At 41.9% G+C, this 21,320-nt stretch overlaps 1 protein-coding gene across 4 annotated transcripts in view; it reads left to right on the forward strand.

Moving 5' to 3' along the window:
- Nucleotides 1-3,126: 3,126 nt before the first annotated feature.
- The window catches only part of LOC148015626 (nuclear pore complex protein NUP58-like), a 65,931-nt gene continuing 47,737 nt past the window's right edge, over nt 3,127-21,320 (forward strand). For 2 of the 4 annotated variants that reach the window (XR_015688426.1, XM_087665833.1), the window contains exons 1-2: nt 3,127-3,406; nt 3,768-3,882. Coding sequence is in view for 3 of the 4 variants with exons in the window: in XM_087665833.1 (XP_087521959.1) it covers nt 3,195-3,406; nt 3,768-3,882 (327 nt within the window). In the remaining variant the exon portion in view is untranslated. The remainder of the gene's footprint in view (nt 3,407-3,767; nt 3,883-21,320) is intronic. The other 2 variants (XM_087665834.1, XM_087665835.1) reach the window with 2 other exon arrangements.

The raw sequence follows: 21,320 nt of genomic DNA on the forward strand, positions 1-21,320 counted from the left end.
AAACAAGAGCAAAACAAGAGGGAATATTGAAGTATAGAGTTATCCACCAATTGCAAGCAATAGACTACAAGTATAATGTCTACTCTCCAAGACAATGTTGAAAACTGTAATTACAACAATATTGAAATAAAGACAATAGCATGTCAATCCAACTATGGGAAAATAGCCAAGAAAGCGAGTTCCCATTGCTAGGAATATCTGAGTAGCAATCGGGATACAATGAATACAACTAGCAGTGACTACGCATAGACCACTGGTACCAAAGACTAATGTGAACTCAAAGTGTGATAAACCATATATTCCATAAGCATATATATAACTAACAAAATGCTAATAGATGTAAGTGCTAGTGTCCAAAGCATATGGAGTCAAATCAATCCACAACTGGATATAGCTATGTCCAATGGCATATAAGAGAGCATATACATGAACCAAGAGTCCCACTATCTCAAAGAACCAAGCCTTGCCAAGTAAGTATAAGCTTCTCTCACTAAAAGCAAATCCAAAACACAAAGTGAGCAAGCAAAGCTCAAGACATATACATCAAAGCATCTGGGAAGCCCAAGCACATCACAAATATATTTGGGAGCCTAAGTCTCCAATGAAGCTTCATATATCCATAAGTGAGTAAGCATGGAAGCTTGAAGCAACTAACCAAAGCCCAAGTATATCAAATGTAGCTCAAATCCAAGTGTCAAAGCATATCATAACTATATTAGGGCACGTACATCAATATAGACATAATTGTAGACATGCAACATACCTGAAATACCATGTAGACATAACATGCATTCAAAGTGTGAAGCTCACTGCTATATGCTTGTTGTCCAAATTATTATACAAATAATGAAATTTTACAAATTTAAGCTAATCAAGATCTAAAAAATCCTATTAAAATCTCAAAGCATAACCATACCATTTGAGGACCAAAATAGCATCCCCGAGACATTAAATATGCATAATGGAGCTCACTGTTTATTATCCAAACCAAAACTGTTCTATTTTACATGAAATAAATAATTGAAAACTACATAGATTCAACTCCATCAGTACTCAAATCTATAGCTCTCATGACGCTCTTCTTTTCAGCTATAGAACACCTGAATCCGATATCATATGCAAAAGTTATGGCTAAAATACAAAAGCACTATCAAGTTGCCATAACTATCCACGACTTCTACATCATTCTATGTATCCACTCAAAATTGGTAGGATGGTTGCTTCTTAGCTCAATAAGCACTTAATGAGAATTACCTAAGCCTTGGGAAGCTTCTTAACAAGCTTGGAGCAAGCTAAAACAAGCCGGGAGAAGAGAAAACTCAATGCATACCTTGGGAGGAAGAAATAATGGTTGCCATGAAACCTTGAGCTAAAGCTTTGAATCCAGGCTAAAGCAAAGGATGAAGAAGCTCCTCAAATACTAAGTTTGATGCCTATTGAAAGGTAGAGCCCGATTAGAAGCACAAGTGGAAGTAAGAGCTATGGTAGATGGAGTGAGAAAGCAAAAGAAAGACACCATACGTGGGAACCTCAATAGTCACTATATGTGATTGGCCTTCCCTTATTCAATATTCAATGAAAGAATAAAAAATAAAGTGACAGTGATGCCCCCCTGGCCCCCCCCCCCCCCCCCCCCCCCCCCCCAAATACATGGTTGCATATGCATAGGTGCCTTTACTCCTAACATTTCATAGTGGTGCGCCTTAAACAACTTCCAATGATAGCCACTTTGTGGGGGATACTATCTCAAATTGCAATTGATGATAGCTAGATGCTCATTGCTAGCGAGACATCACCACCTCTAGGCCTATTCTTCATGCATTTAAATCGAGCGAGCATTGATTTCCAACTCTTCAAGATGCTATTTGCTATATTTGAATTTGGTATTTTGAAGATAATCTACCCAAAGTACACCTTAGACCATCTATCTTTAATAGATCATACCTTCACTATCCATTGCCTCATTATGGTGGCCCAAGGAACACCTAATTGAAGTTGATGGAGCAAATTGAAGAGAAACCTTGAAGCTTTATCTACCAATGGGTTAACACCCATGCCACAATTATCTTTGCTTTCACATAGGATATCCTATGTGATTTTGTACGAGTTCTTGGTATTAGCATATTCCCAAAACAAACTCTTTAAATTTCTTATTCAATGCACAACAATTAGCTATAGTAAATTGACAAATTGTCATAACAGAGGCAATTAATAATGGTATTCAACATGACAATCTTGCCACTTAGCGCTTGATGGTCAAGGCGATGCCCATAGAGAATCCAAGGAATTTGAATATCCACACGAGATGGTTTAGCCAACGTTGGAAGCTCGATGTTCATTTAATTGGGCAATTTAGAGACGAAACCCATACTGAGTAATCATGAGATAATGTGTCTTTTCGCTAAAATCAAAGGGTCCATGGTAGGACACACATGCAATTCCCTTAAAAACCCATAAAGATGTAAGGGTCCAATCCCTCTCTTGCCTAAATCCATCTAGGGAAAATAAAGAACCCCCTTCCAACAAACTTAAATTACTGGAGGGTGGCTTTATAATAGAATACATAAATAAAAACCATCTCTCGGATTCATCTTTTGTAGGAATTCTATCCATGAAATTAAAAACATATTAGTAGATGAAAAATCAATGGACCACTACTTGATGCGTTAAAGCAAGAAGGCCACATGTGTTTGATAGACTCTCTTCGGGTCTTCGACTAGTCCCCCCCATTTTTTTGAGGAGGCCTTGAGCTTATTACGAAGCTCTTTAATGCCCATATAGTCCATCCATATCCAAAAAGTCACCATGCTTTGTGATGTTGCTCGCTTGCTCTTACTGTAACATCTCCCTGTTCCCTTACCTCTTCCCAAAGATGGTAACTTGCATGCGTAGGAGGCCCCTTTATTTCACTAGTCATATATATGGAGTAAATTGGCTTAATGGTATTAAATGTAATAAAGGGCCTTAATAGCCCCTATGCTGGCGTAGGGTATCTGCCCATCTTGAGGTACGAACCTTGAGCTCCAAGGCTTGAACCCAAGACCTCCCAAAATCCAGACGCGTTTATTGATAGTTAATATTATAATTAATATTGTATTTTAGTGTTATATTATTTACACAAACTTTTCTGATTGTGTTTTGACAGCCCGAGGCTCGAAATACAAATCAACCGAAAGCTTGGAGGGAAGGCAGCTATGGCGTTCGGGCTGGGCTCTAGTCCTTTCACGCCTCAACAACAGTCGAGCGTTTCCTTCTTGAACCCGCAACAGCAGCAGCTTTTGCTGCAGCAGCAGCAGCAGCAGCAGCAGCAGATCCATCTCCTCACTAAAGAGAAGACGCCTGTCACTTACCACACAAAATGGGCCGACCTCCACCCTGAGAGTCAGAACCTGTTACTTCAAGTAGAGTAAGCTTCTCAAAATTTCCATTTGTTCATATTCCTGCGGAGCGTCAGTTGTTTCCTCAAGGCAGTATACTCTTTCAGCGGATATAAATGGCTGCCTTACAATTGCAACGGAATTCTTGCGATGAGAATCAATGCAAATCTTCCTAAATACTTAACCATGCATGTACTGAGAAGGAATTTTGAGCCAGTGTTTTCGTCATGTTAAAAAAGAACAAAAAAAACTTGGGTGTTTTTGAATTGGCTAATTTCCTATCCTAGATCAATTTGAAAAATGATGTTTTTTGGGGCAAATTGAACACACTATCATATTTTCTCAAATCCCGAATGAATGTTCACTCGTAGTATGATTGCCTGTTGTCAGGACGAGAATATTGGAGTACAGGGATGAAAGCAGGCGGCTGGATCAGTGCGAGCGGCTGTTCAACTCACTTGCTTTAAATGAAGGGTTTGAGGCTGATGCTGCTCAAATATCTCAGGTAGGGATTCTACAATCCATAGTGGTTATTTGCATTTACTCTCCTTTAGACTAAGTACTGCTAAGACGTTCCAGTTGGATATGTCCATGTATGTGAATCGTTGTATTGTGTGGATTAGAAAGTCTATTTGAAGGCAAAAATATGCTGCTTGTGATATAGATTTAGCCCCCAAGTAAATGTAATCCAAGTGTTAGAGCAATGAAATACAACCGCTTACTTTTGGTTGTACTTCATGGTAAAGTAGGTGGCATGAAATGTAATATTAAAAGAAAATAGTAAGCTAAAGATAACAACTTAATTATCCAGCTAGTGCTTGATGAAAAAGGGGACAAGTGGATACACTTGTTATACAAGCTTACAATGTTCCATCACTTGTTCCACTTTCCAATGTGTGGTTAGATAGTTGTCCCATTTGGCCTTACTTACAAGAAGCTTTATTTTCCTATAGACAATAGTAAGCTAAAGATAACAACTTAATTATCCAGCTAGTGCTTGATGAAAAGGGGGACAAGTGGATACACTTGTCATACAAGCTTACAATGTTCCATCACTTGTTCCACTTTACTTGTTCCACTTTCCAATGTGTGGTTAGACAGTTGTCCCGTTTGGCCTTACTTACAAGAAGCTTTATTTTCCTATAGACAATAGTAAGCTAAAGATAACAACTTAATTATCCAGCTAGTGCTTGATGAAAAAGGGGACAAGTAGATACACTTATCATACAAGCTTACAATGTTCCATCACTTGTTCCACTTTCCAATGTGTGGTTGGACAGTTGCCCCATTTGGCCTTACTTACAAGAAGCTTTATTTTCCTATAGACAACAACCCCTCTCTCTTTATTTATACACAATCCATTTGTTGAAATAATTATTTTCCTCTTGCAAATATTCACATAAGTTTAAACAAGTTTAAACCAAAACTGCATGCATGTAATGGCTGTGAGTTTATTGGGTTCGCGTCGAGTAGCATGCTGTCTCCTTTGCTGTTGTAGCATTTCTAGAGCGGACCTTGGGGAACACTGTTTGGATAGGTGTGTCTAAGGCAAGCTGTAATGCAGCTGGGCACGACTCATATACATGTGCTCATATGTTTGATAGGCGATGAGACGAGGTTGGATGACGTGATAGGAGAGCCATGTGGATAGAGGGATTGCATGAGAGGTGGAAGGCATGTGTAGCACTAGTGAAACATGGTGAAACAGGTCACGGATGGTGTGTCAGGCTAGGCAATGTATTGTGTGGAAATGACACAAAAAAACATGATGTTTTTACATTAATGCCTTTTGATAATGTGGCATTCAGTACATTGGACAATTTTATGTATTAAAAGTGATAAAACAAATTGTTGGGTTGCATTGTTCCCCGCATCATTCCTTGGAAGTGCTGGGCGGCGTCTTCTAGATATATATCTCAATGGACTGCTAAGACGTGTCCCGCGAATTGAGGAGCGGGCATGTTACAATAGATCTCCAACTTTCTCACGAATCACAAATTTGTTGAAGTATGTGTGCAAGGGGGAAAATGGGTTACTTGGTTACACTAGACGGCTCAATGATCATGCATTCAAAGTATTTACAACTTGCCGAGCAACCATAAAAAAATATCATGATGTGATCGCTGCACACCAACTTCATATACAAAAGCTCATAGGATAAGTGGTATAGCTAAATGACACTATAATTCAACAAAACAATCAAATTATTTCAATGTAGGACATTATCCATGACATTGGTATCTCATATGAGGAGGCAAAGGCACAACTAGACAACTTGAGAAAGATCAACATCAAGCTAACACAAGAGCGCAAATGAAAGAAGAAGCCAATCAATGAGTGAATTGTGAATAGCGGCCAGGAAAAGCAAGTTAGTTGCATGTCTTTGGAAGTTGGAATAAGAATAGATTGCTGGCAGCTGAAATAAGGATCATTGTAGGGTGGAACGTGATCAACAAATGCGTCTTCTACTTCGGTCTTCACCTTTTGTTCATGCCTATTGTGAGGATTAGCAAATAAAAGTCTAGTCGGTGAACTAGAGCGTTTGTGAGATTGGCAATCCGGAGTGTTTGTGTTAAATTGTAGTTGAAGAGTGATCAAGAATGGGCATGTGACGCATAAGAGCTAGCCTAGATTGGATAGTGAGGCAACTTCAGGGAATTGAATTGTAGAGTGTTGGTTTAAGCTTGGGCTATTGGAGCCAATACTTGGACAAATCTTAGTTGATTGTTGTAATATAGACTAGAGATTTGTAAAGAGTGTTGGGATGTGCATAGTGCTTGATTGTGCTAGTGCCTGCTGATTGAACTCGTGACTAGAGAATAAATGAATCAAGAGAGTGAGGAGGAATATGTATTGACTCTCAAATGTAGGAGTTACTTAGAGATAGGCACATGCGTGTGCACATAAACACATAGAAAGTTGTATTAATGTCTAGATAAGGTCAAATGGCAAATTAGCTTATGAGACAAAAATAGATACATTTGTAAGTTCGAAGAATTGTCATGTTGCTTGAGTAGAATAAAGAAACCATATTTTTAAAGGGAAAAATCTAGCTTGGAAACAACAAATAACTAAAAATACTAAAACTAATATGGGGATCAATACCATCCCAAGATATCTCTCATGGCTCCATCATTAGTCCAATATAGATAAGCTAAAGCGTTGAGCGAGAGTTGCTTGATGATGTGCCGGTATTGTTTTGTATCCTCTTGTGGTGCCACAGTAGGGATGTGGTCTGACAAGCTACGGGAAATGTGCTTTGCATCTCTTGTTGGCTTTAAGGGTGCATCTTAAGCTTAAAAACATGCATTCACCTTAATTACCTCATTTTAGAGAGCCCCAAAACTCAAAATGCTACAAAGTGCCCAAGCACTTAACCCATCCCCTGTTGCAAATTTTCTCTCCATTAGCTGGCACCTTGTTTCCACTGCTGTCTACACCCCTCATGGAGGTCATCTCAGTTTGTGAAGTGCATTTCCAGCCTATTCTAGCTGAGGTGTCATGGGGGCAGTTGTCGCCCATCATCAATTCATCATCTTAGAGGTGTTACTCTGCATTGATATGTGCATTTTGGTATATAGCTATCGCCCAATTGATCGGAGCTAACTCTTGTCTAAAGATGATGTACCAGCGAGACAATAGGGTTTGCGGGGAGGAACACGGAGTGAACTCGGCAAACATGGAGAAGAGAAGAGAAGAGAGAAAAAACTCTGATGAATGGAATGATGAAGTTCTGAATCATGGAGTGAATGTGATACAAGGGAACAAGGGTGCCGTAGCACAAGGAAGATAATGAAGACAGCCACGAACCACAAACCACAATGTCCTCTTGAAGGGGTGTGAGGGTAAGGGAGAGGCTGGAGAGAAGAGGTGACGGATTGAATGAATCAACTGTGAAGAATGAGTGAGAGAGTGGCCTATAAATAGACACAGCCAGTCTAGGATGGCGCCTCTTTTTGGGGATGCAAACCCTAAACGCAAAACGCAGAAACGCAAAAATGCAAACTTCAAGTGAAGGGTTTCTCAATAACTCTTGCTTGTTCCAGTCAAGCAGGAGCTGCATTTTCTCTCTTGCTGCCACTCAACAAACTAGCCATCCCTAGGAGTAGTTGCCTCTCATTTGGGATTGACAACTGCATTTTGAGAGCTAGGATTGTGTTTCGGAGTACTTGTCTTGTGTTTTTCACTCTATGTAGGCTGCCCCATTGCTTGTAAAGATAAATAATACATAGAAGACAAACACAATCATACGACAAATCAATGATAATGGAATCGAGTAGGGTTAGGGTAACTCAGAGACAATGAACACAGGTGATGAATGATGAATGAATAAATACAACACTTAATGCAATACACATAGTGCACACTATACATACATACACTATATAGAGTGAATACAAAACCTATGCTCGTGTCCCTAAAGGATGAGGGTAGAGAGGATGAGCTGGAGAGTAGTAGGCAGCCTCAAAAATGCGATCAGCAGCTGCAAACATAGATTTGGAGAGTTTGGATCAGGCTGAAAATGCCTAGAGGAGCTTGAATAGTGGGCAGTAGAGTGTAGAATGTCAGAAAGAAGTAGGTGATTGTTGAAACAATAAACACAGCTATAGACATGCTTTTGGAAGACTAGCATTAGGTGAAAGACTCCTTTTGCGAATTGCGGATATTAGGTTGCAGTAAATGCAAGCAACAAGGGCATCTCAAATTGATGGTGATGGTTGGAAACTGTTGCTTGTAGGTTGAAAGACAACTGCCAATAGTTAACACAAGTCTTGAGGGCTGGAGATTGATCGCCAAGTGTTGATGAAGGCTAGTCACCATTATGAATTGAGATATCCACTAAGAAGGGGTGTAGACAATAGTGGAGTGAGATAGGTTCAATGGATAGGCTGCCTCCTATTTATAGATGAGTAGATCCTTCCAAATTAGGGTTTGGCTTATGGGACACAGACACTCTCTAAGAAAGTTTAATTTAATGAAACTTTGGTAATTAAGCATTTTTGGGGCTATAATAAAGAGCTAGTTTGTAATGCATTAAGGCATCCCATCCCAAGGCAGCTAGGGTAGTGGACAAGGGGTGCACGTTAGCTACCCAATGGCCTACTAAGACTATAAAGGTGATTATTATCTTGCCTTGGGAGCCCAAAGGGTCACCCTAGGGAGACCAAGGCATTAGACAAAGACTGCTTATTGGTTGCCCAATGGCCAACGAGGACCTACAAAGGTGACGGAAAAACGAAAAATACTTTATTTGTTTGTTTGTTTGTTTTGTGTGCCCTAGGGGGAAAGAAAAGGAATGGTTAGATTTAACACATTAGAAAACAGAAAGCAATTTTGTCTACTTGCGTGTTGGCGAAGAAGATAGTATGGGGAGCATGTGTGGATGCTACCATAGAGACTGCCGTGGGAGATTGCCATGTGAGCTGGTTCGAATATGGTGGATCTAGAGTTTCACCGAAAAGGGATAAATATGTACATATGCTTGTTTGCAAGAACAGAACGCAAATGCAAGAACTCACGTCAAGGAGGGTTCATGGCCCTATTGATCATCGCAAGAACTCGTTTAACATCATCCTCCATTTGCTAAATCAAAAGATGTTGAAGTAAAGGTTGAATCAAAAGCAGGGCTATTAGGATGCCTCCAAGCAACCTCTCTTTAATGAACGAACAGTTTTAAACATCAGAAACAAGGGATATCCAACCAAGACCTTGCTTGATCTATAGGTGGTGCCATAGTTCATTGCATGCTTTAAGTAGTTTAGCACCCATGTTCTTGCTCTCCAATGGTTCTCTTGTGGCTCATTTGAGAACCTACCCAGGGCTTCAATTGCATAACTAAGATCTGGCCTACTATTGCATAAAAATAGAAGGCTTTCAACGAACTTTTGATATTGGTTGATTTCTTTAAGTGGTTATGCATCTTCTAAGGTGAGTTTTGCATTTATTTTTATTGGTTAAACGGTAAATCACTACCTTACACTTAGTTATCCTAATGCCTTGAAAATCTCCCTCACATAATCTTCATTGAGAATGAAGGTTTTCTAGGTTCATTAGACATCTCAATGTCCAAGCAGAAATGCATGAGCTCCAAGCCTGTCATTCAAATTCAGAGCTTGACATCTCTCTAGTTTTGTAAAGCACATACTCATGATCTCTTGTGATGTCAAGTCATCTACATACAAAACAACCTCTATATATGTGCCATCTCACCTATACACATACAAGTTAGCATCAAAAGCACTTCTAGTAAACTTAATGATTGTGAAAAATCCATCTAATTGCCATTTAATACAGCTTTCTCTCTCATCTCCCAGCCATTTCACAGCCTTGCTCCGAAGATCTTAGCATTTGCACCCTTGGAGACTGAGAAATTGCAAATTTCTTTGCTGTAAACCCTAATTTACAGTTGAAATTAGAGTTTAGCAACAGCCTCGGGAAATGTGCCAAAAATTGGAAGCTCCAAGACTTGGATTTTTAAGGGTTGAAGGTGAATTTCAGCTAAATTCAGGTGGAGAACTAGCTAGCCATTGAATTTGGGGCATTTCCATTGTCTATGAAGTGGATGAAGGCCAATTAAATGCCCGAATCAAGGGGCAAATCAGATTGAGGGCTTGCTGGTCACTTTGGAAAGCAAGGGGAGTTTCGATTGCGAAGGGGATTGGGAGAATCCCATGGTAAATCAACTTCTTCTTCAATAAAGCTAAATAAATACCGAAAGGGGCGCCAATTTTGGGGCCAATCGGGTGTGCATCGTCTAAGATCAGTAGGTAAATTTGTATTTTCAGATTTGCATTAATTGTTTGTTGCTATAATTAAGTTGTAATTAGGGATTTACCACCCTATCTGAGGAGGAAGGCTGGTTTCATGGTTCCATTGCCGGGATACCATTAAATCCTTTGAATCGGTGGGCCCGTGGTACTTGATTGCAACTTGGGACTATTGCATTATTGCTGAAATTGTTCTCAGCAGTGAATTACAGCAAGCATGTCTTCACATGGTGATATTGGATCAAGTAGAGAGGATGCATCACTCCTTGGTCAATCACGTGGTGAAGGGGGAAATGTAATGATTGATTTTGGGCATGGTTCTCTGCATGGACAGCATGCTGAAAATGTGGGAAATGACCCAAATGTTGGCACTTCAATGCATAGAGAGGCTGATGGTGCAAGGGGTTGAAGAATTTGATGATAGCTTCAAGGATTGAATGCACACAACAACAAATCTTTTTGTTGAATTGGCAAAGGATCCCCAATTTACTCGATTCTTGAATTTCCCAAAGAAGGACAATAAAGGCAAATAGAAGAAGACACCTTCTACAGCTTCGAGACAGCCACAAGAACCAAAGGAAATGCCTAAGCCTTCTTTAGAAGAGCCCAAAATGCCCGATGAGCACAAACAATTGGTATCCATGGGATAGCAAGTGCAAATGCATGGCCAACTTGGTAGTGCTAATCCATGGGAACATGGGCAGCAAGGCAATTATGCACATGCAAGCATGGGACAGCAAGGATACTTTGGTGGTGGTACCATTTTTCATGCTATGGTTGGACAGGCACCACATATGGGAATGTACGGCACAAATCCCTATGGTATGCAATAGCCAATGCATGGCTCACAACACCCAATGTATTCGGGTAATGCAAGTGGAATGCCTAACCCCATGTATGGCAGCATAGGCATGATGGCTGGGGCACAAAACGGGCCATATGAATATGTATCGGCACCCCCAGGGACTATTGGAACACAAGGATTTGGTGTTTCAGATAGTGCTGGTTTTTATGCAAATACAGCCAATGCACCCTTTTTGCAGCAGCCCGTTTATGATAACTTGACTCCCATTGGTCCATCGAAGGACTATGATGAAGGTGGAAAAAGTGTGAAGTTTGAGCCTTTCAGTGGTGCACAAGATAGGGTGAAAGCACTCATTTTTATTCAATAGTTTGATGTAGCCTATTCTGGAGGCAACTTCACAGAGGCATCTAAGATACGCAAGGCAGCCACATTTTTAAAGGGAAATGCATTGTAGTGGAGGACTACACTTCTTATTCAAGGGAAGTCACCTACCACTTGGGTCTAGTTCAAGCAAATGTTTGCTTCAAATTGGTTGACAAGTATCTTTGAAGTAGACATTATGACAACTTGGAATTAGTTGAATTCCAAAGATTGCAAGAACTTGGATCAGTACAATAAGAAGTTTTGGGATGCATTGTTGCCAGTTACTTTATCGCACAATATCCTTTCATGAGCAGGTGGAGAAGTATATTTGTTGTTTGCCAAAGGGTATTCAGGACCACTGTTTCCAGCATGTCTTAGCTTATAGAAATTGCTACTACAGCCGACACATTGCTGCGCGGAAAGGATGCAAGATTCCAAGATGATGATGCCAAGTCACATGTCAAAGAGGCAAAGACTGAGAAAAAGGGTAAATCTGAAAATAAAGCTGAAAATCAAGGAAGATCTGAAAATAGGGCTAGAAAGAGGAACAGATCGTAGAGAAAGATGAAGGGCAAAGAGCGATTGTATCCAAAGCTGTCTATGAGATACTATGGGCCATTTCAAGTGTTGGAGAGGATTAGTGATACATGTTATAGGCTGAAATTGCCTTCACATTGGCGGATACACAATGCCTTTCATGTGAGCTTTCTTAGACCTTTTCATGGAGATGTGCTAGAGGATGTATCTGCTGAAATTCAACCGAAGGTTGAAGAGCTCGATGAAATACTGGTACCAGAGTAGATTTTGGCACACAAAGAGAGGAAGATCAGGGGTAAGGGTTCCAGAAGATACTTAGTGAAGTTTCAGAATTATTCACCAATGGATGCCAAATGGATGGAGGAGGATGACTTGGCAGACTATCCTCAGTTGTTGCAGCTTTACCTTGATGCTTTCCAGCCCGAGCTCTAGTTCGGGCTCAATCAGGTTCAATAGAGCAGAGGTCCAGAGTATTACCTGATGCTTGTGAGGGAGCTAGCACCTCCGCTCCTTAGTAATGGACAGCTCTAGAAGTAGTGAATCTTGAATGTATTCAACATACATTCAAAGTACTGTAGCTTAATAGTGTGTTTTTCAGGAGATCACTATTCAATGTACTAGTCACTATGTTTGGTATGCAAATCAGTATGATTTTCATTGCAGCTCTGAAACTGTACATTTGCTTCCGTTATGCTCGGTGTGTAATTAGTTATGCTTGGTATGGCATTGGTTATGCTTGGTGTAGCATCAGTTAATGATCATTAGCGGCTGATTATTGAATGTTGGTTTTCAGCGTATGATCATTAATATTCAATGGTATTTAGCTGGTTTTGTGGACAGCAACATGTCTTATGATGCCATTGATGTTTCAGCCATGGTTTATACCTGGTTTTCGCTATACAATGGTTTGGTTTTGCCAGATGAGTTGAGTTCATGAGAAATGAACATGTCACATGATAATCTGACAATGTTTTTGAGATTCTTTGTGAGTCTTATGTTATGATTGCAAGGATTTCAAGCAAGAGGGTTGTCACGAGGACATGTATTTTTGAAACCTCACTTAACATGTGGATTAATTTTTAATCACATGGTTCGGTAAATGTTGCACATGTGATGTGTAATTTGGGTTAGAGTAAATTTATGAGTCCGAGACTCCAGAAAATCACGAAATGTTAGAGGTAAAAGTTGCTATAAGTTATGTTGCATAGGTATTTGGTGGTATTTGGTCTCAATTGTTGGCCAAGGTTATTCATTTGGCCATAAGTGTCAGTTGGTGACACTAGAGATGTGGTGTTTAATGGTACCTAACATGGATCTAATGGTCAAAGATGGCATAGAGAGACTCGGGAGTGAAAGATGCCTAGCCAATTTAATTATTGGCCAGTCAGATTATTTTTCTAGGCACCGAAATAATTATTAGATTGATTTTTTACAATTAAAGGCTGAAAAGTAATATTCAATGATGGATAATGTTAGAAAAACCATTTGGGAAGGCTGTCACTTGGCAAACTCGCCTATATAGGCTAGTAAAAGGCTAAAGAAGAGGAAGAATGAGATCATTCTTGTTGAGGCAAAGGTGGGAGAGTTGTGAGTAGCCACGGCTAACCTATTTTCAGCCATTGCAACTAGCTACGAGTGAGTTTTGAGGGGGCAATTGCAGATTCGGATCCTCCACAACTGGGTTGAGCGATCACATCCAGGTACAAGGTGACAGTTGATTTGGATGTCTTAGCTGTAGGTGACAACATTTAGTGCTGTTGTGGTAGGGCAGCAGCTGCATTTGAGTGATTTTCAGTCATTCTTTGCAACAAAACTCTGAAGTTTCTCTCTCAATAGCTTTCTCTCTCATCTCCCAACCATTTCACAGCCTTGCTCCGAAGATCTCAGCATTTGGACCCTTGGAGGTTGAGAAATTGCAAATTTCTTTTTTGTAAACCCTAATTTACAGTAGAAATTAGGGTTTAGCAGCAGCCTTGAGAAACGTGCCAAAAATTGGAAGCTCCAAGACTTGGATTTTTCAGGGTTGAAGGTGAATTCCAACTAAATTCAGGTGGAGGACTAGCCAACCATTGAATTTGGGGCATTTCTATCATCTATGAAGTGGGTGAAGGTCAATTAAGTGCTCGAATCAAGGAGCAAATTCGATTGAGAACTTACTGGTCTCTTTGGAAAGCAAGGGGAGTTTGTGTTGAGGTAAAATATGCATTACTTGCTGATTAGCCTCTTCAACAACCCCAAAACACACTAAAAATGCTATTTTAGAGTAAAACCCTAAAACGGGAAGCGGTTCGAGAGAGTTGAGTGGAAACCCTAAAACGGGGAGCGGTTCGAGAGAGTTTAGTGGAAACCCTAATTTTTGGGGTGCCCTTCACATCTATAAATAGACAGGCTGTCCCCATTCAGCCATTATCCTTATTTGCAAGTTACAACAGTCCACACACCCTCTGTTGCTGTTGGCGCCCAGTTTCCAGCTTGCAACCTATCTCCATTCGCTGTCCAGCCATCATCGACAGCAGCCACATTATCTTCAGCCGGTCCATTGCTGTAGGTGACAGCTCTCAGCTGCTGGTGATTGCTCCAGATTGTCCCATACTGCTGTTCAGCTTGCTGTCCATCATCTCCAGGGTCAGCCAGCTTGCGTTTTCAGCATTGCAGGCCTTGACACTCTCAGACACTGTTTCAGCTTGTTGTTTAGAGCAAATTGTGCACAGTTTTCAGCCTCCAATCGGTGGTTCATTGCTGCGTTTACCAGTTTCTAGCCTCCAGATTGCTGCATTTTGGTGACCAACCTGCTGCCATTCACTATTCAGCACTCCTACACTCCGACTGGTGGTTACAGACTTGGGATTTGTCTTCTGTGGACGTCACACTCCGACATTGCTCTGCCCTTGAGCACACTATACACTCTTACATTCATTTACAACATTCATTCACTTCAGAGCTGTGTTCTCTCTCTTCCTTTTTCTATTTGTGTTTGAGTTTTGAGTTTTGCATTTAGGGTTTGAGTTTTTGAGTTTTGCGTTTAGGGTTTGAGTTTTGCCCTCTGTGTCTATGTCTGTCTCTTTGTGTTTCTGTTGTGGTCGTTCACTCTGTGTGTCCTCAGTGCAAACCCTAGCAATTTCCTTCATATGGTATGAGAGCCGGTGCACTTGTAAAGAGTATCTTGTGAATATTGTGGAGAGCTAGTCTTTGTGCGAGGCACACAATATGACTCCTAACCAAATAACAATGTCCCAGACACCTTCTTCTCCATTTCCTATGATGTCTTATCAGGCTTCTCCATCATTGGAGGCCTTGAGACAGCATTATGGACTCAGTGAGGAGGACGACACTCCACCCTCACCAGATTTCACGAACATGATAGAGGACTTTGAGGAGTACTATTGCAACATGTATGGTGATGTCTACATCCCTCCTACCAGTTTTGCTACCACATTTAGACCGTTGGCGATCCATCATCATCATATAGCCAGGTCCAATGTCAGGTCTGTTCAATTCTTTTGTGTTGCATGAGTCTAAATCCTCGCTTGTTTTTTCTGTTGAGGTACAGGATCCGGATGGCTTTGCGTATGTGAACTTCAATAGAGGAGACTCATGAAGCAGACGAAATTCTGGTATATCTACAGCTTCTGTTTCATTTGAGCATATCACACACACTTCTCACTTCCCTTCCATTCCACCCTCTTCTATATCACACCTCTCATTATCTTTACAAAACCTTGGATTATACTCCACATCTGCATCACACACCCTAGGGGTTGGATCTTTAATCTCCGCTCCTAGCACCTTTTCCTTCTCCACCCCATTCTGTAGCTCTTTGCACCATGGTACTTCATTAGGGGGAATGCCACCCTTTAACATAATGCCTCTCACCTTTCAGCACATGAGCACACCCATAACTCCTGGGATGATTGTGATGGGCATCCCTCTCACTATCCCCAGTTTCACATCTCCCATGACCACTCATACGTAGGGGTTTCCATCCTTAGCTTATGGTGCATCTTCACACTCTCCTTGGGTTACACCTACGCAGGGATTCCCATCTTCTGCTCACCGTGTTTCCGTCCCATCTCCTTGGGTTCCTCATGTGGCTACCATGCCTATGCTTAGTCAACCCATCCCTACCTATGGATCCACCCTTGCACACTACACGCATGCTTGGTGAGCACTATGGGGCCCATTCCCAAGTGTATTCCACTTCCCCATCCTACCCACACTATACTTTTTCACACTATCTATCTCCAAGCACTACCACTCCTGTTGCAACGGCCAAGAATGCCTTCACGGATAAGATACGTTTTAACGGGTCAAATTTCACCACTTGGTTAAATTTCATGCAACAAGTGCTTGAGTCTCAAGGTGTTTGGGATCTCGTCATTGGTCTAGAGTCTATGCCGGACCCTCGTCTAGCTCACCCTGATTACATTCGTCAATGGAGAGCTCGCAATGCCACAGCCAATGTTGAACTGATGCAGGGATTGCTTCCTGAGTTTCACTCTCAGTTGTAGCACTTCTCGCTCGCGTCAGAGCATTGGAGTCATCTTCTTGACCGCTATGCGGCTCGTGATCGTACTCGATGCATCAATCTTGACTTTGAGCTTCAAGAGTTCTCTCTTAAGAAAGGGGATGATCTGAAAGTCAAGCTTGCTGACTATAGGCGGTTACTTGTTGAGTTCGCTACTACTGGCTCTCCAAAGTTAGATGACGATCAGGTTACATTCTTCTTGAATAAGTTGCCTGACAAGTACTTCAATTTCATTCAATACATCATCTCCCAACCTAGATTGCCAACCTTCTAGGAGTTTGAGTGCTAGTTCTTACATTACACGAGGCTGTTTGATCAAGTCCACAAAAAATCCTCATCATAGCCTTATTCAGAGCAGAGGCGGTTGGTTGTCTCTTCTTCGGGAGGGACAACCACTAGTGGAAAGAACTCGCTAGTTCCGACGACAAGCCAATCAAAGGGTGACTTCTCTTCCTTAGATAGAACCAAAGAGTCTAGACCTATCTGGTAGCAACTCCCTAAGAAAAATCAGTTTTGCACACATTGCCAAAGACTAGGCCATGTGGACGAGGAGTGTCGCTCCAAAGCCCAAGGTCTTCCATCTAAAAAGCCTTAGCAAACCGTTGCGATTGCACAGTCCAGTGGAGCTACGCCCTCCGCTCTTGCTTCATCTGCTCCTTCAACACCCCTTGTTGCTGCTGTTGGAAATGTGGCTCGAGTCCAGCCTCAACGGCCCATCTCTTTCACTACCCTTGACGGATTGGTTGATTGGTTTGCAAGTTCCGATCCCGTTGCACTTCATGTATCCTCTCACCTTCCTCTCCACCTCGTCAGGTGTTCTCTTGGCAAAGCCCTGCTACTGGACATCCACGATGGTAGCCACCTTCTTCGACTCGCATGCCTCTAGGTCCTTTCGGATATCCTAGGTCAGTCTAGCATTCATTTTTTGCACTCTTAGAGTCGGGCCCATAGATTCATTATTCTTAGTTTTTACTTTTTTTTTTTTGTCTTTCGTTGCATTTCCTTACACACATAGACATTCATTGCAATTATTTTGAGTTAGATTTTCTTTCTGTTTTGCTTTGCTTTGGAGCATCTAACCACTAATCTTTGTGTTTGTAGATTCTCATCTCTTTTGCAGGTTTTTGTCTTTCAGTATAGGGCTAACTTGCAAATTGCTTTGGTTTTCCTTGGGCTAGAGACGTGGGGATGCGCACCGTTCCTTTCATGGTTTCATTATCTTAGGAGTGCTTGCTGTTCTTCTAGTATGGCGGTTTTCCCTCCTGAGGTGGATTGTGCAGCATCTCTCTCGATGCTGTCATGGCGGTGACTTCTACGTTACTCTCCTAGCGGGGTGCTTTATTCACTTCATCCACTTCATCTTCTTTCATTCCTTATGGTTTTCGGCACCATATGAAGACTGACATCAGGCTCCTTTTCCTTATGCGGCATCTATATCCAAGTTGAGAGGGGGTTTCTATCCTTCTTGGTATTCTACAGGCTTCAGCACTTTGTCTTCGACATCGGCTTCTCCCCCCTGTTGTACCTTACCCTTTGCATTGCATGATTACATCATCCTTGTACTATGGCGCTTGGGCAAGTGAACAATTTTTCCACGAGGGACACTGTCCAAGTGGCACCTGCTGCATGAGCATTATTTAGCATGTAGCATACTTTGCATCTCATTGTGCAGAGCACCACTTGCGCGGATCCTAAGCTGTTTCCACCGACGGCTGTTGTTAGCACATCACTCTCCTTCATCACATGGATATCTCATCACCTATTTTTCCTCGTCATCGACACCTTGAGTGGATGGGTTAGCTTTTACTGTTTTGTGATGTGTTGGGTGTACCCTCCCTACTCACGTTTTCTAGGTCACTTTTGTTCAATCGGCCGTATCCCATCAAATTTACTTCACTTATTAAAAAAAAAAAACATTCCATGTAGTTCCATCCGCCTTTGTAGGGCTTGGTAGGCCATTGGGCAGCTGACGTGTACCCTTTGTCTGATGCCTTGTCCTCTCTAGGGTGACTACTTGGATTTCCTTGGTACGATAACCATTGTCTCTGTAGTCTTGGTAGGCCACTGGGCAGCCGACGTGCACCCTTTGTCCAATGCCTTGGCTGCTTTGGGGTGGGATGTCTTGGGGTACATAAACATCACAATGGTTGGCCTAACCTTTCAGCTCAGTTTTGGTCCTGAGAGGAGGTGTTGAGCTAAGATATGCATTACTTGTTGATTAGCCTCTTAAACAATCCCGAAACACACTAAAAATGCTCTTTTAGAGTAAAACCCTAAAACGGGGAGCAGTTCGAGAGAGTTCAGTGGAAACTCTAAAACATGGAGCGGTTCGAGAGAGTTTAGTGGAAACCCTAATTTTGGGGCCGTGGTTCCACATCTATAAATAGATAGGCTGTCCCCATTCAGCCATTATCCTTGTTTGCAGGTTACACCAACCCACACATTCTCTGTTGTTGTTGGCCCCTAGTTTCCAGTCTGCGGCCCTCCTCCATCTACTGTCCAACCATCATCTATTGCAGCCACATTATCTTCAGCCTGTCCATTGCTGTAGGTGATAGCTCTCAGTTGCTGGCGACTGCTCCAAACTGTCCTAGACTGTTGTTTAGCTTGCTGTCCATCATCTCCAGGGTCAGCCAGCCTGCGTTTTCAGCATTGCAGGCCTTGACACTCTCAGACACTGTTTCAGCCTGTTGTTTACAGCAGAATGTGCACAGTTTCCAACCTCCGATCGATGGTAAACTGCTGTGTTTGCCGGTTTCTAGCCTCTAGATTGCTGCGTTTTGGTGACCAGCTTACTGCCATTCACTATTCAGCACTACTACACTCCGACTGGTGGTCACAGACTTGGGATCCGTCTTTGGTGGACGTCACACTCCGACATTGCTCTGCCCTTGAGCACACTGTATACTCTTACATTCATTTACAGCATTCAAGTTGTGTTTTCTCTCTCTCTTTTTCTGTTTGTGTTTGAGTTTTGAGTTTTGCGTCTAGGGTTTGAGTTTTTGAGTTTTGCGTTTAGGGTTTAGTTTTGCCCTCTGTGTCTGTGTCTGTCTCTCTGTGTTTCTGTCGTGGTCGTACACTCTGTGTGTTCTCAGTGTAAACCCTAGCAGTTTCCTTCACAGTTTGGATTGCGAAGGGGATCGGGAGAATCCTATCGTAAATCAACTTGTTCTTCAATAAAGCTAAATAAATACCGAAAGGGGCGCTAGGGCAGCAGCTTCATTTGAGTGATTTTCAGTTATTCTTCGTGACAAAACTATGAATTTTCTCTCTCTTTAGCTTTCTCTTTCATCTCCCAGTCATTTCACAACCTTGCTCCGAAGATCTCAGCATTTGGACCCTTGGAGGTTGAGAAATTCCAAATTTCTCTGATGTAAACGCTAATTTACAACAAAAATTAGGTTTCAGCAGTAGTCTCGCGAACTGTGCCAGAAATTAGAAGCTCCAAGACTTGGATTTTTTGGGTTTGAAGGTGAGTTTTTCAATAGCTGTATGGGATCGATTGAATATTGGAGCTTGCTCTCTTCTCCTTTTGAGTTGTATAGATTCTATGCTTGTGCCTGTTAGACATCTCTGCACAGGTGCAGAGATTTGGAGGAGATTGGCATCTCTCTTTCGGATCCAAACATTTGGGCATCACTTATCTTTTGAGTTGAAGCTACGACAACTCTTTATCACAAATTCTCCTATGATGAGGGATCACATCCACAAGATGGAGGAGATTCGGGATGAGTTTTCAATCCTTGTGGTACAGACATTTCTTTGGAGGACCTAGTTGTGACACTTCTCTCACATCTTTTGTCATCGACATATGATGTGTCCTACGCCAGTCTTCTCACTTCTTGTTGTCGGGAGACTCACTTGGGAGGAGCTAGTCCCATTGGTACTTGAGTAGGATGCGCATCATGGTGAGCTGGTTTGTTGCGAAGCGCGTGCACATAGCCGTGCTTATGCATTTTTCTCTACAGGATAAGTTAAGTAGAAGAAATGGAAGAGGAAGAAGTTGGAGTCATCTTTCGACTTTGATATAGCTTTTGTGGGAAAGCATAGAGGATATTCCATGTGTCCTCATTATGGGAAGACCTCTACCTTGAGGAGAATTGCTGGAAGATATACCCTCACCTTCATTCGGGAGCAAAGGGTGGATTTATAGCGGAGCCTTCGTCTACCTCTACTTCATCACTCAGTATTTCCACTAAGTCAATGTTTCTACACATTTATTAGGTGGAGGAGCCTTCTTTGACTGTCTTTTCCTTTGAGTAGCATTGGCTCATTGCTAGTGGTTCCTTGAATCTATGACTCCACAAGGCGTTTTGTTGTAGGATCTCTGTCCATCAGAGGGTATTGTCACTATTGGTGACATTTCTTTGGTGCCTATTAGTGATGTTGGTACCTTGCCTCTATTGTCTGACCGTCCATCGAGCATTGTTTCAGAGGCTCTTTATGTCCTTGACTTGGGCTTCCCTCTCCTCTAAGGTTATGGCCCTCCTCTTCCAATTCGCGTTGTCTTCATCAAGCTAGTCATCTTTGTTGGGGATTCTTCTATCGAAGCCACTTTTGTGACTAGTTGGCTAGAGCAGGGGCTATCTATGCTCCCTTCCCCTTCCATTGTGTAGGGTGCTTCGATGTATCTTTCTATAGTCCCACCCGTTCTTGATTGTGCACCATCTATTCCAAAGGTTCCATCCCATCCCCCACCATCTCCTTTAGTGGTTCCCTTGTACCTCCCATTATCTCTCTCCTGCATTCTCTCTTTGTCTCCTTCTCTTCGTGTTCACTTTCCTCTTTCCATTGCGCATTGTCACACAAAGATGTTATCCTTACTTTGCAAAACATGGGGCACTTTCTTGCCGCCCTCTGCAACTTCAAATGGAGCCTTACCAGTGAAACTATGCATTGTATTAGCACTTCAAGAGATCTAGGACTGTGGAGTTTGCCTCTTCGGA

This window comes from Lygodium microphyllum, chromosome 24 (genome assembly GCF_053477565.2).
Source record: "Lygodium microphyllum isolate KBCC chromosome 24, Lygodium_microphyllum_v1.1.10, whole genome shotgun sequence".
Lineage (NCBI taxonomy): Eukaryota > Viridiplantae > Streptophyta > Polypodiopsida > Schizaeales > Lygodiaceae > Lygodium > Lygodium microphyllum.